Source organism: Candidozyma pseudohaemuli (genome assembly GCF_003013735.1).
Source record: "Candidozyma pseudohaemuli strain B12108 chromosome Unknown scaffold00017, whole genome shotgun sequence".
NCBI classification, from domain to species: Eukaryota; Fungi; Ascomycota; class Pichiomycetes; order Serinales; family Metschnikowiaceae; genus Candidozyma; species Candidozyma pseudohaemuli.
In genome coordinates, this window is record NW_020194451.1 from 1 (window position 1) to 26,885 (window position 26,885).

At 48.5% G+C, this 26,885-nt stretch overlaps 10 protein-coding genes across 10 annotated transcripts; 5 read left to right on the plus strand and 5 right to left on the minus strand.

Moving 5' to 3' along the window:
- Positions 1 to 1,100: 1,100 nt before the first annotated feature.
- C7M61_004675 (uncharacterized protein) lies at positions 1,101 to 2,807 on the plus strand (the record flags this gene model as incomplete). Its single annotated transcript, XM_024859992.1, has 1 exon — positions 1,101 to 2,807. One exon carries the CDS (start codon positions 1,101 to 1,103, stop codon positions 2,805 to 2,807), a length of 1,707 nt encoding a protein of 568 aa, XP_024711742.1.
- A 1,043-nt stretch (positions 2,808 to 3,850) lies between these two features.
- Positions 3,851 to 5,557, minus strand: C7M61_004676 (uncharacterized protein; the record flags this gene model as incomplete). Its single annotated transcript, XM_024859993.1, has 1 exon — positions 3,851 to 5,557. The coding sequence occupies one exon, from the start codon at positions 5,555 to 5,557 to the stop codon at positions 3,851 to 3,853; it is 1,707 nt and encodes a 568-aa protein (XP_024711743.1).
- Positions 5,558 to 7,212: 1,655 nt separating this feature from the next.
- Positions 7,213 to 7,944, minus strand: C7M61_004677 (mitochondrial 54S ribosomal protein mL67; the record flags this gene model as incomplete). Its single annotated transcript, XM_024859994.1, has 1 exon — positions 7,213 to 7,944. The coding sequence occupies one exon, from the start codon at positions 7,942 to 7,944 to the stop codon at positions 7,213 to 7,215; it is 732 nt and encodes a 243-aa protein (XP_024711744.1).
- Positions 7,945 to 8,782: 838 nt separating this feature from the next.
- Positions 8,783 to 10,519, plus strand: C7M61_004678 (uncharacterized protein; the record flags this gene model as incomplete). Its single annotated transcript, XM_024859995.1, has 1 exon — positions 8,783 to 10,519. One exon carries the CDS (start codon positions 8,783 to 8,785, stop codon positions 10,517 to 10,519), a length of 1,737 nt encoding a protein of 578 aa, XP_024711745.1.
- A 1,059-nt stretch (positions 10,520 to 11,578) lies between these two features.
- On the plus strand, positions 11,579 to 13,222 carry C7M61_004679 (flavin-containing monooxygenase; the record flags this gene model as incomplete). Its single annotated transcript, XM_024859996.1, has 1 exon — positions 11,579 to 13,222. The coding sequence occupies one exon, from the start codon at positions 11,579 to 11,581 to the stop codon at positions 13,220 to 13,222; it is 1,644 nt and encodes a 547-aa protein (XP_024711746.1).
- Positions 13,223 to 14,393: 1,171 nt separating this feature from the next.
- Positions 14,394 to 16,343, plus strand: GRS1 (glycine--tRNA ligase; the record flags this gene model as incomplete). Its single annotated transcript, XM_024859997.1, has 1 exon — positions 14,394 to 16,343. One exon carries the CDS (start codon positions 14,394 to 14,396, stop codon positions 16,341 to 16,343), a length of 1,950 nt encoding a protein of 649 aa, XP_024711747.1.
- A 142-nt stretch (positions 16,344 to 16,485) lies between these two features.
- Positions 16,486 to 18,540, minus strand: PRD1 (metalloendopeptidase; the record flags this gene model as incomplete). The annotated part of the gene is made up of 1 exon (XM_024859998.1): positions 16,486 to 18,540. The coding sequence occupies one exon, from the start codon at positions 18,538 to 18,540 to the stop codon at positions 16,486 to 16,488; it is 2,055 nt and encodes a 684-aa protein (XP_024711748.1).
- Positions 18,541 to 20,418: 1,878 nt separating this feature from the next.
- C7M61_004682 (uncharacterized protein) lies at positions 20,419 to 20,892 on the plus strand (the record flags this gene model as incomplete). The annotated part of the gene is made up of 1 exon (XM_024859999.1): positions 20,419 to 20,892. The coding sequence occupies one exon, from the start codon at positions 20,419 to 20,421 to the stop codon at positions 20,890 to 20,892; it is 474 nt and encodes a 157-aa protein (XP_024711749.1).
- Positions 20,893 to 20,921: 29 nt separating this feature from the next.
- On the minus strand, positions 20,922 to 22,730 carry C7M61_004683 (uncharacterized protein; the record flags this gene model as incomplete). Its single annotated transcript, XM_024860000.1, has 1 exon — positions 20,922 to 22,730. The coding sequence occupies one exon, from the start codon at positions 22,728 to 22,730 to the stop codon at positions 20,922 to 20,924; it is 1,809 nt and encodes a 602-aa protein (XP_024711750.1).
- A 1,246-nt stretch (positions 22,731 to 23,976) lies between these two features.
- On the minus strand, positions 23,977 to 25,314 carry C7M61_004684 (TDT family transporter; the record flags this gene model as incomplete). The annotated part of the gene is made up of 1 exon (XM_024860001.1): positions 23,977 to 25,314. One exon carries the CDS (start codon positions 25,312 to 25,314, stop codon positions 23,977 to 23,979), a length of 1,338 nt encoding a protein of 445 aa, XP_024711751.1.
- Positions 25,315 to 26,885: the final 1,571 nt, after the last annotated feature.

The window sequence follows — 26,885 nt, forward strand, 5'->3', positions numbered from 1 at the left end:
TTGGGGGGGGGGGGGTGGGTGGGGGGGTTGGGGGGTGTTTTGGATTTGGGGATTTTGGATTTGGGGATTTTGGATTTGGAGATTTTGATTTGGGGTTGTTGATTTGAAAAAGTGGTATGTAGATTCCAGCTTCGTTGAGTGGGCTGTTGAGAAAGTGTGGGGGAGATGAGGTGAAAAATTGGACCAACAGCGATGGTTCACTCCATTGAAATTTCACTCCATGGCAGTTTCACCTCATGGAAATTTCACTCCATGGCAGTTTCACCTCATGGAAATTTCACATTTTGGATTTTTGGAGATGTTTCTAAAGTGGGCTTTGAAAGGCTCTGGAAGGACGCTGTCGGCCGTCTGTCTTATCTCACCGTTTTCACCATAAGCCTTCATCTTCACAGCCTCACTCATTTGATGTCCACAAACCATACAACCAACTTGCCCCCTAAAAGTCTCCACCACGTAGCACAAAACCCAAACCCTAAATTTCCAAATAGCATCCACACCACAGCAACCGCCAATTGCAAAAAATCTCATGCAGTGGGTGCTGCTCCACTGCTATCGTGTGATCGCCAGTCCATCTCATTCCCGGCATGTGCCTGAAAGATTACGCAAGCTGTAGAAGTTGCATTCGACGCCCCAAACACATTGCCCGCTTGGGCCTTATCTCTTCCACAAAGGTGTAGAGCCGTTCCGGGTATTCGGCTATGCTGACCCCTGATAGGCTCTTGGGATTTTGAGGCACAAACGCACCAACTGTGGCCCTTCTGTTTTGGGATGTGATTGCATTTCCGTTTCCGACGTGCTCCCACAGATTTGCCAGCTGCCCGGGCGGCGGAGCCGTGAGAATTATGAATTTACTTTGGCTGTTCTGAATCCATTTCTCTCCATTGCATTAATTTGGCATTGGCATCGTTTTGTTCCAAAAGGTGTGGTTGTTTATCCACCTTGACAGCTTCATGCAGCTGAAAGGGCTTAAGCGAGCCACTCCATGCACACGGCTGCCAAAAGTGCCATAAGATAAGCCGAGCCGTTCTGCCATGCGGCATAACCAGCCACTCCACAAAGTGTATAAAATGGCCGATTTTTGCTAAGATTTTTCACCACACATGAAGTTCGCCTACCTTCTTCCCGTGTTGGCTGGCATTGCCCAGGCCACCGTTTTGCTTGACTTTGACATCCTTAGAGGCAAGGAAGCTCAGCAGTTTGCAGAGCACCACCGCATTCCAGCAAGGCAGGTTCCTGCCAGGCAGAAGAGAGACGACACCTTGAATGTGCCCATCTCGAACGAGGCCTATTTCTACTTGACCACTTTGAAAGTTGGATCGGGTAAGCAGGAGGTCCAGGTATTGGTGGATACCGGTTCGTCGGACCTCTGGTTCGCTACTTCTCCATGTTCGGAGTCCCAATTGTTTGGCTACAAGAGGGATGTTGAAGAGAAGGAGGAGGAGGAATCTGTTTCGGAGGCCCCCACGCCAACTTCGTCTGAGGAGATCTACACTGGCTTCATTTCCGGAGCCGACTCGTTGATCCCCCAATTCTCCTCGCTCGTTTCCTTCGAATTGGCAAACAACCCAGTGGTTTCCTTGGGCGAAAACGCCTCAAACTACTACTACGCTACCGAGGCTTGCACGGCCTACGGCTCGTTTGCAACCGACTCCTCGGACTCTTTCAAAGCCAACAAGACCGAGCAGCCTTTCTACGTCTTGTACGGCGACAACTCGTATGCGCTTGGCTACTGGGCCAACGACGACGTTGAAATTGCTGGTCAGAACGTCGAAAGCCTTTCCTTCGGTGTGGCTCCTTACACTGACTCCGATATCGGTGTGTTGGGTATCGGCTTGCCTGGTCTTGAGGGTACCGTGAGCATTCGTCACCCCAACAGATCGTACGAGTACGAGAACTTGCCATTGCGTCTTAAGAACTTGGACATCACCAAGGCCAATGCCTATTCCGTGTGGTTGGGCAAGAACAACGCTTCCAAAGGTGAGGTCCTTTTTGGCGGCTACGACACCTCCAGGTTCGAAGGCCCATTGACCAAGTTGCCCATCATCAACGAGTACTACGCCTTGGGCGTTAAGAACCCCATCAGAACCAATGTCCTTTTGAACGGTATCCACGGCGAAGGCTTCGAGGTGGACCAGGACATTGTTGCACTTCTCGATACCGGTACCACCTTGGCCTACTTGCCCCAGACCTACATCGACCCGCTTGTGGAGAAAGCCGACGGTGTCTACTGGGACGAGGGATACCAGTACAACGTTTCCTGCGACTTGCTCCACTCCGAAGAAGAGATCAAGTTCAAGTTCAGCGGCATCGACATCAAGGTGCCCCTCAAGGACTTGATATACCCTAACGAGTTGGACGACTGGAGCGAGGGCTGTTTCTTGGGTGTTCTTGACGGCGGCAACGAGAGTGCCATTTTGGGCGACGTCTTCCTCAGAAGCGCCTACGCCGTCTTTGACTTTGACAACTACGAGATCGCCTTGGCCCAGGCTGCCGGTGAGGAAAAGAGAGAGAAGGAAGGTTCCCACGTTGTCACCATCAGCGACGGCATCCCCAGCGCCACCGCCGCTCCTCTTTACTCCTCGACCTTCTTGAGCGATGTGTTGTTGATCAACTCCACCAACAGCGAGTACTACTACTCCACGGCCACTCTTGACCACATCACTGTGGCTGCGGAGTCCACTTCTGCCAACGGCACCAACGGAACGGGCCCTAGCCCATGGTACCACAGCGATTCTGGCTCCGGCAAGATCATGCCGTTTTTCGCTGTTGTTGCTGCCGCCGTCGGAGGTGCCTTGTCGTTTTTGTGAGTAGAGATTTTTAGAGTGATAAAGTTGTGAAGATGTTTAGGGATTGTAGGAGGGATTGCTGTAGAGTGTTAAAGTAAATTGTAGTAAGGAAACGGGAGTGTCGGTGCAGAGGTGGTTAGAATAGATGGAAGGTGGTTAAAGGGTAGGTGGTGAGGTTGAAGTAGTATGTTTTTGGGGTGGTGGGTTGCCAAATGATTGGCATATGGGGGAGGGCAGTTTTTGAAGACGATTTATTTTTTTCAAAAATAGAAGTATTCTTTTCTTAGCAAGTGTATGAATCACTTGTGCTATCTTGTTAATCGGTGTAATTGAAGCACCACTGTAGAAGCGAATAATGAAGCACAAGCTGGGCTGTCTTTTCTTTTTTTTTTTTTTTTTTTTTCGTTTATTGGATTCAGCGAATCTTCTTATTTATTCAAAAGTGATTAAATGTTTCGATTTTCAATTTTATCCTAGCTTTGATGTTAGATAGATAGTGCATTGTATGGCCTTGAAGACCCAATCTGAGGCAGTACTTCACAGTATTACGCTCGTTTTGGTGCTCTCATACAAAATTGCCTAGGTTATGCGAAAAAAACACTTTTGACGTTCTGAGGTACGGGTGTAAAAGTGTAACATCTCACTAACAAAACACATTTTGCGAGATAATCAGCGTATTTACCTGCTATTATTGAGCCAAAAGTGACTCTCTACTCTGATTAAATTGTATATATATTTTGTTATAATTTTTCTCTATCATACCACTGTTTAAAATGTTGGTGAAAGCGGCTCATTAAGGAGTAAAATTCCCATTTAAACATTAATTACCGTTTAAGAGTGCCCAAAGCCTGAAGGAAACACTATAAATTTTCTTATTAGCCCTCAAGATAATAAAGAAATACGAAACTACCATGTGAAGTCATTATTAGCTCCTCAAACAATGTTTGTGCTGGTATATCTCATTCCTTAGATTCTCAACAACAGTGAGCACTTACCCAAACACCTGTTTCTACACCACAACAAACACAAATAATCCCCGTGTATCGTTTCTCATTATCTATAAATTACTCGCTCAAGATGCTGTCGACCTTGGCAAGCAAGTCGTTGTACTGCTCCTCAGACGCACTGAGGATATCACTACCCATGAGCTTGATGTTAAGAAGCGTGAGACGCTTCACCCAGCTCGTCATCTTTGGCTTGTACTGTTCGGGGCTCTGAGAGCTATTAAGCAAGTACTTGAGGAGGTTGACAATCAACTGCAAGTTTCCGTTGAAGTCACTGAGACGAAGGCTCACATCGCTTCTGGGAACCTCCTTGTTGTGCAACGTCTTCAAAAGCGAGTTCAAGTTGTAGTCGATCACCTTGAAGAACTTCAGGAACCAGAAGAACAGGTAGAGCGAAATGCCCGAGACGTCCTTGTTGCTGGACAGTTCGTTGAGCAACAAGCTGAACGAGTTCGAAAGGAACTGAAGCGTGAACTGGAATGACTCAGTCGACGAAAGCTGGTCAATTTCAATGAGCAAGTAGTAGTAGTCCAAGTGAACCACGCCAATCACTCTGGTGAGCAAAGGCAGGTCAGCATATTCGCTATGAACCACCAGCAGCACTGAAACCCTCCAAGACTCCAAGTCGGACGACAACTGCCGAAGAGCATCCTTGGTGTTGGCTTGCAAACCAAGTTTGAGTGACAACACACGGTCTTGCAATTTGTGAAGCTCCACGGCCTTGGTCATGAGGGTGGCCAAGTTTTCGTCGCTCTCGATGTCTGAAAAGTCTGTGCTCTGTCTGATGATCGAAACAGGAACAAACTGACTAGGCTTGTTGAGCATCAAGCTGAGCTCTCTATCAAGGTTGTGAACAGCCCAGAAGACGTTCTTGGAAAAGCCCATGGAGGTGCCGAGAAAGTCGGTTTTGTAGATGATGCTGCGGTTAAGGAAACCCAAAATGCTCCAGGCCAAGTCTCTGTTGCTTGCGTTGACGGCGTAGATGCAGAGAAGCACTAGTAGCGTGGAGGACTGGGTATCCGTTTCCGGGTCGTATGTGATGATATCCACGATGGACTCGATCATCTTGTCGCTGAAGATGGTGTTGTAGTGAGAGGTGCCGTGGTTGCAGTCGAAAACGATGCATCCGACGGCCATGACCAAGTACACGTCTAGCGGCACCAAGGTCTCCGTATTAAATGAGATTGCCTCAAAGGACTGGTTGAAAGCCCGCTGGTCAACCACAGGGTATCTCCACGAGTAACTGGCGAAATAGGCCCGCACGAACGCCAGCGGAAGCAGTTCGTCCTCTATAGGCTTGACCACCAAAAACTCGTCCAGCAAGTTCGGAGGACCCGCAGAGGGCTGTCTGGAGATGGCCCTGTTGTTGATTTTCTTTGCGATAGCGCTTTTGGACGCCAGCTGTTCCGTGGGCGGTAGCTCGATATTCTCAAACGGCTGCTCTGTTTCTTCAGAGTGCACCAACAGAGCGATGGAGACCGACTTTGGAACCACCGCTTTCTCTACGCATGGCTTCTTGACCTTGCGGTCGATGTACTCGCATTCAGAGCCCGCCTTGGTACAGTAAAGGCACTTTGGGTACGTTCTCGAGCACTTTTTCTTGAGTTTGTAGCAGCGAACACAGTTGGAAGGGTGGTGGGTTGCGCCGTTTTCCACTGGAGCCACCTTGGAGGCAGCAAAGCGGGGTTTTTCGTCCGGGGTGCTGGAAATACGGAACTTGGACGTGACGGTGCCGTTGCCCATCAGCCGGCGGTAGTAGTAGTCCATGTTTGATGAGAACCCGCCTTTGGTTTGGAGCTATGATTTCGGAGATCTGGGCTGTGACCTCCGGGAATCGAGTGGATAGATTGAAGTTTTTGTTTTTTTGGTTTAGATGACCTAGCTCGCCTTCAAAATCCGCTTGTTGTAGATATGAATAGCAGAGGCTGTGACCGATGAGTCCTCGAGAGCCAGGACAATTCCGTGGAACAGGAGGTCAGCTAAATGCCGTTTTGAAGGATGATGATGATAATTTGACTTTGCCACAAGTCAGACTTTTTTTTTTTTCGTTTGTTTCAAATCCAAACGCTGTGGGCCGTGTTTTCTCTTTTTTCGATGAAATCCGCTTTTTCTGTCACCTTTTCTCTTCGCAAGGGCTTATATATAAAATGGGCAAAAAAGTGCGGCGGCGGGCCCGAGCGGTCGGCAGCGGAGGTCACCTGATTAGGCAACTGGGCGCCCGGCGCTGCAGCCGAAACTTCGGCCTGGGCTGTGGTGCACGGGTTTTGTTCCAGCTTTCCGGGACGTAGAACCCCATTAATTTGCGCTGGGGAGGCCGAAAGACTGCAATTTGCACATTTTCATCGACTTTGCACGGCAAAGTTGCCCCTGGTGGTCCGCTGTTCCCGTGTTTTGGCGTGGTGTCGCTGTGGTGGGAGCCACAGTTGAAGCAGCGGTTGCGAAAATCCGCCCCAGCCGTGGCTCACTGTGGCAGGCAGCGAAATACGAAAAACCGTCGGTTCTCGAATGGGAGGTAGTGGATTTGGATTCTTTTTACCTTTTTTCGTATTTTCATCTTTTTTTTATTTTAACAAAATTTATATAACTAGCCCTTAAATAGTACAGCCCTAATTTGTCACCGTTGAATTCCTCCCAAAGTGTGGATTGTGGAGCGGTGTGGAGCGGGTCGGTGGTTCCTTAATTTGCGCCCGCTTTTGTGTGGGTTTCGGTTGTTTACATGGAGCGCCTAATTAGCACTGAGAGGCGTCTTATTGGACTGTGAGCCTAGTCGCAAAATAAGTGGCTCGAGCTTTTCGTTTTGTGATTCTGTGGATTATTTGTGTTTTGATAGGGATTTGTTAGTGGTTCTGGCACCCAGGGAAGGTGATCTAAATTGAATGTATGTGTTTTAGGGAAAGTTGATAGAATTATCCTGACATCCAGATAGAGAGAGTAATCATGAATGCCTCAAACGATGGATCTGATATTAGAGAGCTTCAAAGCAAAATATTGTATTATAGAACCTGATTTACCTACCCTGATGGTATATCAACAACTAAAGACAGGGCCTTCCAGCCAGGATTTCCATCAGCATCAGGTGAAGTATGAAATTCAAATAGGTGAGTATACTATGGTGGATGCAAATTGGATAAGCTTAGCTAATTATGCCATTCCTATTCTCCTGATAAGGTAGAGACTGCTCTTCATTAATCCATATTTCTAATAAGTTGTATCTGTTTGAGATCATTGGCTGTCATCACTTTACCTCACCTTTCTTTCAAAAGCGTACCTTGAAATACCCAACCATCACCCCAGTTATCAATAACAGAAGCCCAAGAACTGGCAAGCTTCTCACAATCAAACAGGTCTATTTCACCATCAAACAGCAACGACCTACTCGACCTACACTTCCCCTCCGAATGCTGTCTTTAATATATACAAGTCTATGCTGTGGCCTCAGCCTGGGCCTCGGTGGCCTGTGGGGCCTCAGCGGCCGTGCTCCTCAACTCCTTCACAAAGTCAAGACCCTTCCTTCTCATCTCGTCAAGCACCACACTCTGGAACTTGGGCGTGAACGCAGGCAAGGTGTCGTGCTCAATCAAGTCCATTCTCCAGTGGGAGTCATCTCCTTTTCTCCAGATGTTCTCCCAGGAGATCTTTGTGTTTTCCAACTCAAACTCGTCAATAACGTGTGCCAAGTCCGCGGCAGCTTCCTGCTGGTGGGTGGGTCTGTACTGGCCAGAGTACCATGTGTTTCCGTCCTCGTTCTTTCTTCTCATCTGCTTGGCCTCGCTGGCCTTGTGGACGTCTCTGACTTGTCTTAATTTTAACAACCCGTTGTAAGCGGCGACGGCGTATTCGTAGTTGGCAAAGGAGGCCACAGCCATAAGTCTCCAGTGGTCGTTTCTTCTGGCTGGTTTCCTGTTCTCCCAGTTGGGACGGGTGAACAGCGCATTGATTTGATCTTGATGGTAGGCTGGTACCTGAGAGTACATGACCTGGCCCAGGAAGAGGTTTTTGAACATGAAAACCTGAGGAGCCAAGTTCAACTCTTGTAAATCCTTCTTTGTCTTGTAACCCTGGGCGATGCGGGCACCGAGGACCTTACGAGCTTTGAGCTGCTCGAGGAGGTGCTTCCTCATCCTCTTTTCGGCACTAAGGCGCATTTGCGGCATTTTGGGTGGTGGTTTTTAGGAGAACTGAAGGTGAAGAGAATGGTTCCAGGATTTTTCGTTTTTCGTTGATGTTGCTGTATGCAGGTGGATTTAAATGGGGCCCCATACTATGGGCATGACACCACTGACATACTTCAGGCGGTTCGTCAAAATGATGTATTCTCCCTTTATTTATACATAGCATTATCTGTCAAAGCTAGTTGAAAAGCTTTCTTGCTTTAATTTTCTGGCTCGTCTGGAGTAGCATGAATGGTTATACCCATTTCGCAGCCATCGACTACACCAGTAGGCTGATATATCTTCCAACGACTTCTTATTTTGAAAAATATGCCCTGATTCTATGCCCAGATTCTATCGCTCCAGAGTGGAAAACATAGCGGTTGACGCAATAATGGCCATTCTGTAGAACTGCTCCACTAGATTGACCTACACCCATTTCGCAGCCATTAACTGCAACCATACACTGCTAGACCACTTGAACTTACCTCCACTTTTTACCCGTTTTCTCACAATCCTTCAATTTCAGCATCTACCCTAATTTCTGAAAACCCCTACTTCATCGCCCACCCTCCACTCTCCACCTCAATCCACCCCCCAGTGTCCGTTCCTCTGTGAAACCGTCCAACCAAACCCCCACCAATTTCCACCACAATCCCAAAATCTCCCCAGCCAAAAACATCCAAACCACTCTCCTCCCATCCAAACCCCCAAATCCACACCAAATGCCCCTCCACGCCCCGCATTCCACAGAAAAGCCGACGGTCCAAGGCACCCCAGGGTCCCACCTGCACACCAGTATCAACGTTGAGACAGACCACCACCTGTTACACCTTCCATCATGATCAGTATCGTGGGGGTATTTGAGCTAGCGCCGTTTGGCGTGGCACTACCGCTTCTTTCAGCGTGGATCTACAAATTCATATTCAACCACGAGCTCATTCGAAACTCCCACCTCAATCTGTACAAGAACAAGGCCAGGATCAACGAGAAGATCGAGAAGGTCAACTACAAACACGGGTGCAAGCTCTTGCACGTGGACGTGGATGATGAGGATGGCGAGGTCTACACACACAAACACGACGCTTTTGCTCGCCAGAAGTATGTCCACAGAACAGCAGGAGCGTTGTTCTCTATAGTGATTGCCATTTCGCTCGAGCTTACTTTTGCCCTTATGGTGCAGATGACCGATTTCATTGAATTGGACCCGGCGTTGTTCCAATGGTCCATTCGGTTGCTTGTTGTTCTCGTGGCAATTGTGCAGCCGCTTCTTATCATCAGTCTATACGTGACCCAGGACCTTTCTCCTCCATTGAACACCAACAAGCCCGGCGCCTTGTTCAAATGGGGGCTTACGGTGCTTCTCTGTGGAGCCTGGTTTATGATCTTGGGCCGTGTGGGCTCGTTGGCTCATGCTCTTGAAGAACCAGGCTATAAGGATCTGAGGTCGTTCATGCAACACATCACCAACGACATCGTGCTTGCGGGCGTGACGTTTACTGCAGTGCTTTCGGGCGTGGGTAGTACCCTGACGCCGTTCAGGTGGTTCTGGGAACGTGCCCGGGAGAAGAGATCAGAACGTAAAGTCATTAACGAGGTTTCTGTCAATGACCACATTCAGTCGTACAACAACACAAAGATGCTTTTGCGGAAACGCCAGCAGGAGCTTGAAAACGTGTTATCCAAGAATAGCGGCTCCGCCTACAACGAAGTCGAGCAGGAGGGTGTCCGTCTGTTGAAAGGTCTAAGGGGATCCGGCAAGAAGCTCTTCAACAAGGTGCTGAGTTTCGCCAGTCTTTCAGCATTCACCCGTCAAAAACCGGAAGATCAAGAATTGACGCTTGAAATTGACTCGCTCAAGCTGCTCAAGGAACTGATCTACGACGATGTGGCTAAAAACGTGGAGAAGTTCGTGCGTACCAAGGAAAGAGCGCCGCTCCAAAAGGGTATTGAGAAAGTGGCGTCAACCTTCTCCTTCCTTTTCTCCTTCTACTGTGTCTACCGTGTGCTTAGCGTGCTTTTCATCAGAATCCCATCGCGGTACTTTTGGCAGCTGGAGAGCATGAAGACGAAGGACGCTTTGGCCATCACCATAGCTAAGCTTATCCAGACGACCTTCACACAGCTTCCTATCCCAGAGCAGCAGCTTGTCAACCAGGTGAGCTTTATCTTGTCTGGGTCACTTTTTGCCTGTTCGTTTCAAAACGTCTTGGTGACTGTGAAAACGCTTACTAGGGTGTTACCGGCGGCTAGTACCAACTTGACAGCTCAAACAAAGACCTGGCTCAAGCACTTATTGGTTAGTGAATTTCTTGCCATTTACATTGTGGCCACTGCACAAATGATCAAGTCGAACCTTCCGCCTGAACTCAGTCGTCAGATGAACAAACTCCTTTCTTTGACCCCGCAAGGTGAGGCAGACACGGAGACGGAGTTTCTTGATACGTGGTTTGACCGTGTTTTTGGCATCACCTGTGTGGTCACTCTCGTTGTTTTAGCAGCCAAGTACTTTGTGGAAGCTGAGGACGAATACGACTACGACGAGGAGCTGATGCTTGAAGACACTAAGCAGAGCTAGGCTACCTCCTGACAATTTTTCAGGCACCTCTTACAAATACGGTACGGTTGATAGGTGGGACTGGAACGTTCGCATCAATGCAGCCCGTCTTGTTTGGCAGATCTACCTACATTCGTCGATCGTAACGGTGGTGATGTACTTCACGTTGATACGCCCCACAGTTAAACAACGCATGGCATTGAGGCTACCACCCAAGCTGCAGCCATTTAACATTACCTCCGGTAAAAATTAACTTTCCGGGGTTTGAACGTTCTACGGAGAAACAGTTTGCATGTGCGAGATGAAGATGCAACTTCTGCAAACATCAGCCAATCTGTCTGAAGATGCACGGTGACAGATTGAGGGGAAACAATATGGCCCGAGATTTGGCGAGAGCTTTTTTTGCAACCTTGCTTCGAGGATGCTTGTGCTTTTTGCGTTTTCCGCTAAAGCTGTGTTTGTTCTCCATCCAAGCCTCCATGCATCGTCCTCGAAAAAAAACCGGTGGAGATACTAGCAGACTAACTCCGAATCTTGCCTTTCATGTCCGAAGCATCACTACTACGCAAATCGGCCCTCGGATGCTGCAAAGCCTACAATAGTGGAGTTAAGGATAAGGGGCTGTAGTCTAAGTTTCCAAAACGGGTCTACAATTAGGATCATGCGAACCAAGATTTGCTCCGGATTGGGGTTAAGTCAACGGTGCACCATAGACAATGCGGTGATTGCCGTGAAAACGTCCTTGACCACCAGGCAGTGCGGCTTGGAGAATAATGCGCTACTTAAAACCGTCAAAAGCTTGAAGCTGCTGCATCACAAGAGCTTATTTTGAATCTTTGATTTTCCACTAAAAACGCCTGTTCCTGAACCTTCCCCAGATTTATCTGTTTCAGCCTGTCAAATTCATGTGAGTCCCCCCGCAACGCCTCCTGCACCGGGTTGCCAGTCACCGCGACGTCAGCATTGGTACGCTTTGAACTCTATCATGTGCAAGTGGGTCGAGAATATATAGAAGGCACAGGCCCGGAGAATTTTGCAAATTTTTTTTTTGTTCAGTGTGCCATCAACTGAAATTTCATCATGTCGCTTTTGCACAACCAACGTCTCAGTCACAAAGACCCATCTCCGTACAGAGCCAAGGTCGAAGACACTTATGCTGTTTTGGGTCCAGACGTGAATTTCTACGAGGATACCTCCAAACCCGTGCAGCACACCAAATCCAAGGTTGGTATCGTCGGTGCCGGTTTTGGCGGTATCGCCGCTTCCTTAATGTGCAAGAACAAGTGGAAAACGGACGATTTTACCGTTTTTGATAAGCACGAGGAGTGGGGTGGAACCTGGTGGGCCAACACGTACCCCGGATGTGCCTCCGATATTCCAGCATTGTGGTACTCCATTTTCGCCGAGCTCAATGATAACTGGTCCACCTTGAGACCCCCACAGTACGAGATGGAGGAGTACCTTTTAAACGTTGTGGAAAAGTACGGTCTCAGGAAACAGTCGCAATTGGGTGTCGTGGTGAACGACGCCATCTGGCAAGAGGAGAGCAGCACCTGGTTGCTCAAAGGCTCCAACATCAAGCTGGGCCAGAGATTCGAACACACCTGTCAGATCTTGATTGCATGCAGCGGAGGTTTGGTCTACCCTAATCAGCTCAAAGCACCCGGCTTGGAAAATTTCAAGGGACACTACATGCATTCTGCGCTTTGGGACCATTCTGTTGAAATCAAGGGCAAAAACGTTGTGGTTGTCGGTAACGGCTCCTCAGCTGCCCAGGTTGTGCCTGCTTTGGTTGACGAGTGTGATGCAGCCAAGGTGACGCAAGTGTTCAGATCAAAGCACTGGATCTCTCCTCCACCACCACCATTCCTTCATTCCGCCTACAACCTCCTCAAACGCTGGAGATTCGGACTCATTCTTTTGCGTTGGATTGTCGCTTTGTTCGCCGAGTTGAGATACCCATTGTTCCAGGGCGATGGACCATTTGCCAGACTCCTCAGAGCCGTCAACCAATGGCTGTGCAAGCGTTATGTCCGCAAGTACGCTCCTGAGTACTACGACAAGATCATCCCAGACTTTAAGCTTGGTTGCAAGAGACTCATTTTCGACTACAAGTACATTCCGCTGCTCAGAAATCCAAGAATTGAGCTTAACGACTCCGGCATTGAACAAATCACCGAGGACACCGTCTACTTCAAGGATGGCACGAAAGCCAAGGCGGATGTCATTGTCGCCTGTACCGGTTACTCTATCCCCAAGGCCTTCTACAATGGTATGAGCGTGACAGGATTAAACGGCATTAACGTCCAGGCCCTCTGGAAGAAGGAGGGTGTCAGTGCGTACAAGACCCACATGGTGAGAGACCAGCCCAACTTTTTCTTCTTTGCCGGCCCCAACTCTGCCACTGGACATTCTTCTGTGGTTTCAGCCATTGAGAATGCCGTTGCCTGGGTTGGAAAAGTCGCAAAGCCTATTGTGGATGGCAAATCCAAGTCTGTCATCTGCAGCCGCTCGGCCTACTACGAATGGTTTGAAACGGCACAGAAGCAGCTTTCCACTGCAGTTTTCGGCTCGCCGTTCGGTGGCTGCAACTCGTGGTACACTGATGGCGGCCAGAACCCCACGACATACCCATTTTCGCAAGTGCATTACTTCATCAAGTCGAGAATCTTTGGCACCGGCGACTTGACGTACGAGCCTGCCGAAAGCAAGAAAACCGCCTAAGATTATAGACTGCCCCGCCGGAGTAGCGCCGGACTCGCTCTCCGTGCATATTTAACAATACGATCAAATAACGCAGAATCAGTAGAAGCCCGGGTGGTTGCCCGGGTGGTTGCCCGATGCAACATGGTTAGAAGCCGCAGATACCAGATTTGAAGATTGAGTAATTTGCCAACTGTCTCAATTCCGTAAAACGGTCGGACTTTCTTCGGTATGCAATGGCTGCAATTTGAGATTTACGAGGTGTGTATGAGTAGAGGGGGGAGTTGGTCAAAAGCAATTTCCATAATGAAGATTAATAATGTAAATTATTTAATTCAATCTTTTGATGGCTATTTCTTTATTTTTTGGATTTGTGCTGAAGTGTCATTTTGGGTTCTTCAGAAGTGGTGTCACAGCCGTGCCTCCAGTGATCTGACCACTTTCCCCACATTTTCGACTGAGTCATAGGAACATCCTGATAATTGGTGAGGCAGGATTTGGTTGTCTCAACATTTCAGAGTTTTCAAAATTCTTCTAATTTTATTTTTTATAGTGTAGGGTTGTTGGTTTATTTGGAGCTTTCGCAGCTAATTGTAGTACTGAGGTAGTGGTTGCAAATTGGACATGCAAGTGAAGACTCCTCGAAAAATTACATATATCGACCATGAAAACGAACACATTGTCATCGGTGTCTTGAAGTTTATGATTCTTTTGGAACTGTGAAAATAGTGACTCAAGTGTACTCATTTTCCAGAAGATGACTCTTAATTCTCGTATCCTAGTAGTACCATGGAAGCAGAAACAACAAACGTCGAATCTACTTCTCAAGCCCTAATCCACAAACCTCCCATTGTTCCATCATAAATCCACAACCCCAATTGGACCAATTTTCCAAAACCCACAAAACCCATTTTTCACCAAGTCCGAGGTGAAATTTCACCGACGCACTGACACATCTTTACGACACCTCCAACAACCTCCACACCAACAAAACCCAAACAACGAAATTCCACAAAAATGTGCATATTAAAGATCATCTTGACCCCCTGACTATTCATCCCCTCCGCCTGAGTCATTGGAAAACCCAGATCCCACCCCGATGACTCACGTGACCCGACCTCCAAAGAGATAAAAAAACGTAACTCCCACCACTACCATTCTGTTCATCAAAAACTTCATTCAGCGAGCAGCCATGTCAAGCAAAGCGGCTGTGCCATTTTCCAGAGACGCCTTGGAGCAGGTGTTGAAGAGACGTTTCTTTTTCGCCCCAGCCTTCGAGATCTACGGAGGTGTCAGTGGTCTCTACGACTACGGTCCTCCAGGCTGTGGTTTCCAGGCCAACATTGTCGACACGTGGAGAAAACACTTTATTTTGGAGGAGGACATGTTGGAGGTCGACACCACCATGTTGACGCCGTACGAGGTGTTGAAGACCTCCGGCCATGTGGACAAGTTCACCGACTGGATGTGTAAGGACTTGAAGACTGGTGAGATCTTCAGAGCCGACCACTTGGTGGAGGAGGTTTTGGAGGCCCGTTTGAAGGGCGACAAGGCCGCCCGTGGCCAGCAGGTCGAGGAGAAGGACGACAAGAAGAGAAAGAAGAAGGTGAAGGAGATCAAGAACGTCAAGTTGGAGGACGCGGTTGTGGCCGAGTACGAGTCTGTTTTGAACCAGATCGACGGTTTCTCCGGCCCCGAGTTGGGCGACTTGATCACCAAGTACGACATCACCAACCCTGCCACCGGCGGTAAGTTGGAGCCTCCTGTGGAGTTCAACCTTATGTTCGACACTGCCATTGGCCCATCTGGCCAGTTGAAGGGCTACCTCCGTCCCGAGACCGCCCAGGGCCAGTTCTTGAACTTTGCCAAGTTGTTGGAGTTCAACAACGAAAAAATGCCTTTCGCCTCTGCTGCCATTGGTAAGTCTTTCCGTAACGAGATCTCCCCTCGTGCTGGTTTGTTGAGAGTCAGAGAGTTCTTGATGGCCGAGATCGAGCACTTTGTCGACCCCGAGGACAAGAGCCACCCCCGTTTTGCCGAGGTCAAGGACTTGAAGTTGAAGTTCTTGCCTAAGGACGTCCAGGAGGCTGGTTCCAACACTTTGGTCGAGAAGTCCATTGGCGAGGCCGTTTCCACCGGCATGGTCGACAACGAGACCTTGGGCTACTTCATTGCCAGAATCTACCAGTTCCTCATCAAGATCGGTGTGGACCCCAACAGATGCAGATTCAGACAGCACTTGTCGAACGAGATGGCTCACTACGCCTCGGACTGTTGGGATGCTGAGTTGGAGACTTCCTACGGTTGGGTCGAGTGTGTTGGTTGTGCCGACCGTTCTGCCTACGATTTGTCTGTCCACTCTGCCAGAACCAACGAGAAGCTCGTGGTCAGAAAGCCCTTGGACCAGCCTCGTACCGTCAACAACTTCGAGGTCGACATCGACAAGAAGAAGTTCGGTCCTAAGTTCAGAAAGGACGCTGGTGCCGTGACCAAGTTCTTGACCGACAGAACCCAGTGTGAGTTGGAGGACTTGGCCAAGGAGTTGGCTGACACCGGTAAGATCTCTGCTGATGTGCCTAACGTGGGCCAGGTTGAGGTTCCAGCCGAGCTTGTCAAGATCGAGAGAGTCGAGAGAACCGAGCACGTTCGTGAGTTCACTCCTAACGTGATTGAGCCTTCTTTCGGTCTTGGCCGTATCATCTATTCCATCTTTGAGCACAGCTTCTGGGCTAGACCCGAGGACAAGGACAGATCTGTTTTGTCGTTGCCTCCTTTGGTGGCTCCTACCAAGGTCTTGGTGGTGCCATTGTCTTCCCACGCTGACTTGACTCCACTTGTTGGTAAGATCACCTCTGCCTTGAGAAAGGCCCAGGTTCCATTCAAGGTGGACGACTCTTCGGCTTCCATCGGTAAGAGATATGCTAGAAACGACGAGTTGGGTACTCCTTTCGGTATCACCATTGACTTTGACACTGTCAAGGACGGTTCTGTTACTTTGAGAGAGAGAGACTCCACCAAGCAGGTGAGAGGTTCTCTTGACGACATTGTCAAGGCCGTCAAGGCCATCACCTACGACGGTGTTTCATGGACCGAGGGTACTTCCCTGCTCACTCCTTTTGAGACTGTCACTGAGGAGAAATAATGACCGGGTGAATTCAGCATGCCACGGCAATTGTAAGTAATTGAATTCAGCATTGAGAAAGAGGCCTTGTAACTACACGAGTGAATTTCGTGACCATAATTCGGCCGATTGGCCGTAAATCAATCATACTTTTACTATACTGTTAGGCGGAGCCCAAGATCTCGGTCATAAAAGCCTCCGAGTTGGGCTCTCTACCAAGCAACTCCTTCAAGATATCCAACACCTCCTTGGAACCACCGTTTTTAAGAATGGTGTCTCTGTACTGTAAACCCCTCTCCACGTTCATTGGGTCGGACTTGAAGTGAGTGTAGTAGATGTCGGTTGCGAAAACCTGGGAGTACAAGTAGCCATAGTAACCACTCTCGTAACCACCGGCAATGTGGCCAAAAGTGGCATAACCTCTGCTGGTAAGACCGCCTCCGCTCATCTGGGTGAGTTCTTCTCTCAATTCGTTCCACAACTTGTCAAGGTCCACAGACTCAATGCCTTGTTCGTCAGCGATGGTGTGAAGCTTCATGTCAAAAAGAGCAAAGTGCATCTGGCGCAAGTTGGCCAAACCGGTGTTGACGTGCTTCGATTTGATCAATTTGTCAAGGAGGTCCTCAGCAAGAGGTTCCTTGGTTTGGTAGTGAGCAGACAAGGTCTTGAGCTCATTGGGGGACCAGGTCCAGAATTCAAGCATTTGCGAGGGGCACTCCACAAAGTCTCTTGGAACGTGGGTACCGTGGAAACGAACGTGTTTGGTTTTGGACAAAAGCGAGTGGACACCGTGACCCAATTCGTGGAAGAAGGTGGTGACTTCGTCGTGCTTCAACAAAGAAGGCTTTTCCTTTTGCGGTTTGGTGAAGTTGCACACCAAGGAGCAGAAGGGCGTTTGTCTAGAGCCGTCGTATTTTTCGTAGCCAGCCTCGAGCTCAAACTCAGCGGCGTGGGTGTATTTCCCTTCTCTGGGGTGGAGGTCAAAGAAGATCCAGCCTCTGAACTCGTTCTTGGGCTCGTTGTACTTGATGTTGGAGAACAAGGCAAACTTGCGGACATCCTCGTGCCACACGGTCAGCTTGTCCAGGTTGTCGACGCTGACAAACTTGACATCAAACAAGGTCTCGTAGAAACCAAGCATCTTCTCGATGGTCTGGTCCAAGGGGAAGTACTCGGAGATTTTCTGGTGATCCACCTGGTGCTCCTGCTCCAAGAGCAAGTTGTTGTAGTAGCTGTGGTCCCAGGCGTAGTAGGCCTCCTGAGCAGGAGAGCCCTGGGCCTCCAACAGCTTGGTCTTGAATTCCTTCATCTTCTGGAGCTCTTTCTTGCCCAATGGGCTCAATTTCTCTTTTAAGTCGTCCAAAAACGACAAGACGGTTTTTTGGTTCTTGGCCAATCTCTCCTCAAGCACAAACTCCGAGTAGGTATCGTAGCCCAAGAGCTTGGCGAGCTTGAATCTGATTTCGATGATTTCACGCAAAATAGGGGCATTCTCAGGCACCTTGTTCTGGTTTTCGATGTAGGCCAACTTTCTGGTCTCCTCCTTCTTGGCGTACTTCAACACGGGCAAGATGTCTGGGTACTTGAAGGTGACCTTGTACTTGTCCACGCCGTCCTGGGTGGTCTTTTCGAACTGCTCCACGATCGACGCGGGCACGCCCTCGAGCTCCTCCAAAGTAAAAGCCAAGTGGCCGTTTTCCTCGTTGGTGTTCTTGGAGAACTTGGTCTGGAGATCAGCCAATCTCAACTTGAGCTTCTTCACCTCCTCTCTCTTGTCCTCCGGCAAGTCCAACCCGTTTCTCTTGTAGTACTTGACGGTCTTTTCCAAGAACTTCAACGTTTCCGCGTCCACCACGTCCGTGTCCTTGATCTGCTCCCACAACTTGTTGTAGACCCTGAACACCTCGATTCTCAGGTTCTGCTCAATGGAGTTCTGGTCCAACAAGTTTTCTGCTTCCGTAGAGGCGTCTCTAACGGCCTTATCGGGCGACACGTACTGGTAAAACGTGAGTTTGTTCACGGGAAAGTACAGGGCGTTTTCGTAACGGGTGGTTGGAATCAACACGTTCTCCACTGTGGGCTCCTCAATGGCGGCTATCTTATCGTGAAAAGCCACGTCTTCGGCAATGAAGGCCTTAGTTTCTTGGAGAATTTCTTCTGGTGTCTGGGTCCATTTGGGAAGGGGCAACTTGGCGGCGATTTCCTGGAGGTCTGTCATTTTTGGAGTGGTTGGAATTTCCGGGGAACCTTGGGCTTTATATAGTGCGACAGGTGATGCACAGGTGGGGCGTTGGTGGGGCGGAAAACTGCGGGAAAAAAGCGGGATCTGGGTAATCGGAGGTGGAGAATGCGATTCCAAGGGCCATTGAGGCGCCAACGGCCCAAATCGGGCTGGAATTGTTGTGCCGTTTAAGAATGTCCTGCACACAAGACGGCCTCCCACGTATACGGCACGGTGCCGTTCGCTGCATGTCAGTGTCTGTCCAGCGTTAGCGAGTCACCTGTGTGCACTATGGGTATAGGGTGGTTTGGTAAAGTGGCGCAAAGATTGGTAGTTTTGGTTGAAATTTCGTGGAGATTGGAATGGAATTGATGATTTTGGAAAATTGAAAAAAATGGCCGTTTTCGTTGTTTTGGGTATCGAAATGTGTAGCGTAAGACCTCATCCTGGTGGGATCGTCGGTGGTGTGGCTAATGTGGCGTTGGAGGTGGATTTATGAAATTTGGATCTTTTCATGCTGGAAGTTTGAAGATCGTCTATTTGTTTGGCGAGCGGCGGTGGCAAATGGTGAAACTGAGTGGCTGCAAATGGCAGCTCTTTTTGGGTTTCCATGGGAATGTCTGTAAGTTGAAGAAGTTAGATTGAAGGATTGGTTATCGAATTTATAAGCTGATTTTTCTTAAGTATCAACATATAACCTTAGGCCATTGAGCTCAGGCGTTCGCTTCATTGATCAACATCTTTCGTTGTGATCTCACTGCTGTAGATCACTGAGACGTCGGACTTGCTCGGTAGTTTACCTCCATTCACTCGTCTTGAACTTAGCAAGAATGAAATACTTCTATGTACGGGCATATTAGAACTTCTTGATGGTATTGGTTTGAAAACAATTGGTTGTTTTACGCTGGATGGCTCAGAGTCATTAACAAGATACACACTTTTACCCATATGTTTGAAGTAAAATCAGTGACATTTCTTTTCCATTGGCTACGTGAAAATATAAAACCCAGGGTGTCACCTACGTTTTGTCCAAAAAATGGGTTCTTTTCTGCTTCTTGTCAACTACTGTTTATCAGATGTGCTGTTGAGAAACCGCAAGATTGGTGCCGTGGAAATCATCTGAACCTGGTATCGATTTATCTACCACAGTCTTTCACACAAAGGGTATCTCGACGTTTTAAATTGATCCAATTAAAATTGTTAGAAAGACCATTTTTCATTGATTATCATGAGAAACTTTGATCACTCATAACTCCCCGAGTCTCGCGATTTAGGCAAATTGACTTATACAAATGGATAGCTAAAACAGTGAGGTTTATAAAAAATGGAAGAAAGCTTTAACTATCTGTCTTGATAAATTGAAAAGCTGCTTCATATATTACCTGCCCCTCTTCTACTTCCAATAAGGGCGTGTGGTCTAGTGGTATGATTCTCGCTTTGGGCGACGATCTGGTTCACCAGATTGAAAGACAAACATGCGAGAGGCCCTGGGTTCAATTCCCAGCTCGCCCCTTCTTTTTTTCTGCTTTTTAAAAATGGCTTATCAGATTACGGCTATAATGATCAGGTCGCTGTCGTCTTTTCTCTACATAGCTGTTGGTGGTGCTCTTGTATTGTCGATCTACGCTCTAGTGGTGGGTGCGTTTGGGCTGCAAAATGAGAACCCTCCCTTTCCTTCCAACAACAACAAACTAGATCCCACAAGAGTAAAATATGCAAAAACCATTCCAACAATTAGCCAATTTATGGACGTCGACAAGGCGAGCTTGCCGCGAAGGCCTCATCATCCTTTGGACATGCCTCAAGAGGACTCCCTGGGTAGAGACTTCCCAATGGGCTAGACATGTTCAACGACAAATGATAATCTGGAACAGAATGCCCCAAGATATCGCCTATTTCTCCTCAAAGCCTATCAGCTACGGGCCATTAGCCCTGGATGCGTTACCTTTCAGCCCTCAGACTACTCCTTGGTGTGAGGTGGGCTCCAACGAAGCCAATGATTGGAGGGTCCTTCTTCTTCTGGCATCTACCAGTGCTCGCCACCGCCGTTTTATCTTTTTGACCACCTTCTATGCTTTGAGCGGCCTTCAATACTATACTTGGGAGCACAGTCCTATGATCAACGACTCGTTTGCCTTCTTGACCCCAGCAGTTCAGGTTTGTGACTCATGGTTCACCTACCACCTCTTCGACTCTTTTTTCACCCTCGTGTTCCATGAGCAGTATGGTTCGCTGGACGTGGCGACGCATTGGCCGTATTTGTTCAATGCCCATGTCCACGTCTCTGCATTGTTCCTTGCGTATACCACGGTGAGGAATGTAGTTAGATTATGCGATAAAGATGAATAGAATCCCATATTTTTATCCATTGTATTCTTCTAGGTCACAAAGACTTCCATTAGCTTGCCAAAGTCGATTCCATCGCCCGTGGTGACATCGAATATCTTGAGACCCTGGAGGTTGAACACACCCTTTGATATACCAATAATGTCGAACTCGGATTCAAAGACAGCGTTGGGCTCTACTGGACCAAGGCGGACATCGTTGGTCAACATGATGACACCGCATGTTTCGAGTTTGTTTTGATGGTACTGGTGGTAGAGCTGCTGACGATTATGCACAAGCACTTTTTGCCGGCTTGCTTCCTTAGTGCCCAAAACGTTGGACGACGACACACTACTGGCAGCGGCGTAGTTGTTTGAGTATACTGGGTTGAGCTTGAGGGGGTTCTTTACGATCAACAGGAGATGCAAAGTGCGCTGTGAAAGGTTGACAGCCTGGATGCTTAAGGTGGCAATTTTGCCGAGTTCGACGTCGAGTTTGCCGAGGAAAGTAAGGCGTAATCCCGAGAGGGAGGTATTGTTTGTTGTAGTGAGGTTCACTGTGACCGCAGATGAAGCCATAGGAGGCTGAGAAATGAAGGAGCGGTAGTTTCTCTTCATCGTTTTCAAAGTGGGCTGGCTCTGTGAAACCTGTGAAAGAGCGTTTGTCAGTTGTGTTCTGCCTGGTGCCGGATTGGGCAGTTTCACCCTCTGCGGAATAGCGAATGTTGACTTGGTGTTGGGGGTTCCAGGTGCATTGATGTAGGGAACACTGGGCAGAGTATTGAATGTCGGTGTACTGAGATATGCTTTTTTGTGGAGACTCTGAGACGAACGCAGACGCTGTGGGGTCTGGAACTGCAGTTGCAACTGAGAGTGGGAAATGTTAGACGACGATTTGAGCGAGTTGCTGATTGGCGGTGCCATGAGCCCAAAGTCAAGAATAGGTGTCCATGTGCTGGAGATCTTGGACCCGATCTTGTCTTTCCCACTCGTGATCTCGATGTCTAGGGTGATATGCAAAGGCTGGGTGGTTTCAGGCTGCTCGTTCTTGAGCTGGCTGTCTATGCTGTTGATGAGTCTGTAAGTGATGGAGGTGACGTCGTGGACGCCGAAACGAGCTGGCGTTTCCATGGAAGAGAGTTTCGTGACTGTTCCGTTGGGCAAGTCCACTGCAAGATTCAATATCGTGAACAGCAAGTTGTTCAAACGGCGTTCACAGGCGAAATTGAGGAGATCCTCGGAAGCCTCAATGCTGAGCGAGCTGAGGAGGATATCGTTTCGACCGCCTGGCTTCGTCGACTTGAGTTTCATCATGAGGGCCAATTGAAGAGCAAGCGTTTCAGACGCCTTGAGCGTGCTGGGTCCGTACGCGTCTTTGTGCTCCTCAATGACCTCTTGAGGCGTGTTCTCCCCCTTTGACTCCTCAGAAGTCTCAGATTCAGCTCGAACATGGCCGTTGGTCGGAACCGAGGGATCTATCATGGAAGCCGTGAACGTGACAGGTTTGCCGATCTTCAGACGAGGACTAGCCACGCCGGTGGCAAATTTCCATATCGTGATGTTCTCGTTTTCATTGGCTGTAGAGGCACCTTGAGCGACCAATTCAGCTCTGACTTCGGTGACTTCATCTGGATCCAGACTTTCTGGTTTTAGCCCCTGATCCGTCAATGCTTCGAAGGAGTACGACACCTGTACATTTTTGGGTGCCTGGGCCGTGGCAGAGCGGTATAACACGTAGCCTTCAACGATTTCTCCAGAAAAAAGGGTCTTTCTTTTTCGGCACTTTTTGAGTGCATTGTGTAGCGTTTCAAGGTCGGCCGTATCCAGGAGCACTGGGTCAGGCACGACTACAGAAAGTGACATTAACGTATAATTTGGTTTTAAAGACGGAGGTGTAGGTGCTGATCTCGAAGTGTGGTTATATTTCGCTGTCTTGTGTCTGGAGTAGTACGGTCACGTGACCGAAATGATGCTATTTTTGATCCAGGCTAGAGGCAGGGTGCTATTGTGAGGCAGGCAAGGGTGGCGATGAAGAGGGATGGGAGGATTTGAGTGGAGGTGAAAAGTGGCTGTTTTGGTCGTGATGGAGTGGGTATTTCGTCGAAAACGTTGGTGATGGTCGTGCGCGGCTCATAAGGGCGGTCGCGATTTTTGGTAGGCTTTGGTCTGGGAGACCTAGTTGTTTTAGGTTTCACGATTTCGGTTTTTGGTGGAGGCGGCATACTTCTCTTTGAAGGGGGCGTGTTTGAAATGGATATTGATAGGACCAGTTGTTTTGGGGCTTTTTGCGTGAATTCACTAGACCTCGTTTGAGAGTTCCTCTTCACCTCAATCCATGAACTATTGGGAGCCACTGGGACAGGAGGTCGTCTGGGAGGCGGTTTCAAAGCTTTCATGCTCGTTATATTAACTGGAAGTATTGGGTCTGCTGCTTTTTGGTCTTCTGACTTCCTCAGAACTCCATTTCTTGAAGGGGTCTCAGATTTTGCAGCCATTGATGGAAGGGCCTGTTTTTCACTTTCCCGGCTTTTGACCTTTTCTCTTAGTACTTCAGACCATAGGGGGCCACCACGTTTATCAGAATCCGTCGTATCCAGACTGGATCTCCTGTTTGACCGCCTTATAACGTGAGTCACCATCTCATCCTTCAACTCCTCCTCTTCTCCAAAGGCAATCACTGAAGAACAGCCTGAAGAGCCAAAAATCTCTAGAAGCTCCTGGTCCGTCTCCGGCGTCGTGCAGTGTATGTCTGCCTCTTCGTAGTGGAAGATTCTTTCTGTCTCTTTTTCACCTTTTGCACCTCCACCACCTTTTGCACTTTCACTATATCTTACAACATCTTCTGAAATGCCTGAATGAAGGGAATTATTGATATCACTCAAAAACCCATCTCGGGATATCAACACCTTTGCAGAAAGCATGAAGTACTAGTTGGTCTTGTGTTTGCGAATTGATGTATGCTCGATTATGCTATATACGGGGAGCAGCAGCTCGGCCCTTTTTTCAAAACACTCTGCGGAGCATCTCTATTATCATGTTGAATGTTATCATCGTATCTCGTAGCCAGAGGCTGGACCGGACTTTGTTGAAAGCGCCGGCTATTATGGGTCTATACAGACTCTTTGGAGTTGGTTTTCGCCGATGCCATAATCATCTGGATCGCCCGGACGCAAATGCCAAAAAGACACCCGATGGTGATGCAGAGAAGCGTCACGGAGTAGATGGCCGAAATGTAGCGGAACGCCTTGAGCCCGTTGAACAATCGCCAAAGCTCTACGTTAGCCTGGGCCATAGTGCCTAAAGGGAAAGTCATGGACCAGAAACCGCGGTTGAAACGGAGCAACCCGTCAAAGTACCGCATGGCCGGGGATTTGCTGTCACGGACGCACTCTAGATTCGGTTTTTTGGCAAAGGGCCAGGTTTTGGAAAGTGTGGATGCCACAGCGACAAAGGTTGCAAAGTAGCCAAATGCGATAAGGAACATGGCGGCGGCGGTGGTGCAGACCATGATGGAAACAGACAACATTGTGGCGACGTTGCCGACATTTTCCATTTTTTGGGCGCTTTCGTGGATAAACGTGGTGTAGGGCAGCAGAAGCACCAGCTCGTGGTTCTCCATGATCAAGTTGACGCAGTTCTTGCCGAAAATAAGAATGCCAAAGGCGCCCTGGCCAAGAAAACCAATGGGAAGAAATAACGTAAATACCGCTGCCGTGCCCGGAATTCTGTGTGTGAAAAGACGCCAATACACCACGGTGGTGATGATGGATGCAAAGAAAACGGCAACGGCCCACATGAGGAACGAAACCACCGCCGTGATGATTTTCGCCTGGGTGCTGGGCAAGTCTTCAGCGACGTTTCCGCCCATCAGAGCCGCCACAGTAAGCGTCACCACGGGCAAAAGGTACGTGAATGAAATATCCTTGTAGTCGACGGGATCTTTCAAGTTTCTGTGTTTGGCCAAAAGCGAAAGAAACACCGTGACAAAAGCGGAATACACGGAAAGCGCTCCGGCGATCCACCAGAGCACCCAGAGCCCCCAGGCCCAGGATTCTCTTGTTATCGAGTGTAGAAACATCATCAAGGCTGTGTATCCCATCACCATGACACCGACAAACGGCGCCACCTTGGGATCTCTGTGGAGGCGGTTCCACAAACCCTTTCTTTGGAGAAGAGCCCAAATAAACAGAATGCAAGCGAAAATGAATATGATCAAAGCGATAGTGCCCATGATATAGGCACAGATCTGGAGCCATCTTGCTGGGAAGGCAAAGGAGTACAAGATGTTTGCTGAGATGGAGGTGCCCATAACAGGGGCGAAAAAGACAGGGTGGAACTCGTCCACAAGGAAGGTTTTGGCGTTTTTGAAGAAGTGTCGAAGTTTGTTGGTTTCTGGTTGCGATGGACGGGCTTCCGTATAGGTGGATTCGGAAGACGACGCTTCCATGGTCCGAGCGGGAGGCCGACGGGGAGGTAAGGATGTAGACATTTGGGTGGTGTTTTATAAAATGTGTCGGTCTATAGTTTGTACATCGTACGAGGTTGTATTTAAAAGATGAGTAACCGAGTCAAAATGTTTCAGTGCGAGAAGAGGGCGTGACGCCACACATGTGGAGGGCCGCCCGCGCCTTCCGCATTAGGAAGGTGCCGCCTGGGCGATTCCGAGGGAACGGGGGTCGGTGCGGTCCAGACTGGACGGAGGTGCCCACAGGGGTTGCCGCATTAGGAAGGTGCCGATACGGCCGCCCGACAAACGCACCCCGATGCCCGTGGCGCCGCGGGCATGAGGAGACCCGACGGTCTTGACAGCTTGAGCTATTTTTTGATCGACACAATGCAGCAACGACATCGGCTCAGGGTGACATTGTGGGACGGCAAGGCAGGAGCAAGCGGTCAGAGTCAGGACTTGGGGACTTGTATTGCAGGGATGTTGATTGTGGAAGTTGTATAGGAAGTTTATTTTTGGGTGCTTGAATCCAATGAAAGTTGGTCTTGGACAATGAATAGGAACATTGTTTATCTTTGGATAGATCAACGGCCCTGGCTTATCAGTGAAATGCTGCTTCGATTCTGCTTATCTATAACTGGAGATCGCGTTCTAAAGCGCAATCATGGTTGCAACCGATAACGAAGAAAGATAGCAAGCACAGCGTGGAAGGTAAAATCAGGTTTCCCCAAAAGCAACGTGGAATTTGGGCTGTGCTGGCAAAAGCACAATGGAAAGTTTAAATACTCAAACTGCAGAGCCATTTCAAACAGCCAGCCCGTAAATGCGTTGGTTTGTTTGCATGGAATAGACGGTTAAGGTTCCAGGGCGGCCGGTGGTTTGTTGTCCAATTTGGAAGGATTTCAATAACCAGCGTCGTATAGTCGTAGTCTCACTTTTGACGAAGTATGGGTTTGCCATTTATGGATATTTCCTTTAATTGAAAGTGTTCTTTAAGTGAAAGTAGACAGCTAGATATTGAAATCATGACAACTTTTTCCTGTTGCTGGGCCTTCCAACCATATAAATGACCTATGTCGTTTCTTGGTCGCATAGACTGACTTCTGCTTGCAATTCATTAATCACCCACTGGCTCATAACAAACTCGTCCCCACATTTCTTGGATGTGGGGCAGGACAAATACGACTTATTTCCTAAAATCCCATCGTTTCACGTACTTTGTTATGATTGCTCTCTTCTTCGTAGCATTCCCTCAACATACTTCCATTGCAGACTCCGCCAATAAGAAGGCTTGGATGCAAAGACATTCATCACTCGCTTGGGGGCTTAGCCTGGTTTTCTCATACTAGAAGTCATGGATTATCTCCATTATCTCCACGGATAAGCCATTACTTCCAATGGCTCATGATGCTGGACCAATAATGGCGTTTTTTTTGCGACACTCATCATAACCCACTAATTTAACCGGGTTTAAAAAAAACCATGGATTTCCGCTAGGAGCTTACCCCGGACACAGGGAGACATTTTTTTTTTTTAATTAGCGGCATCACTAGCCATTTTGCAGTTACATG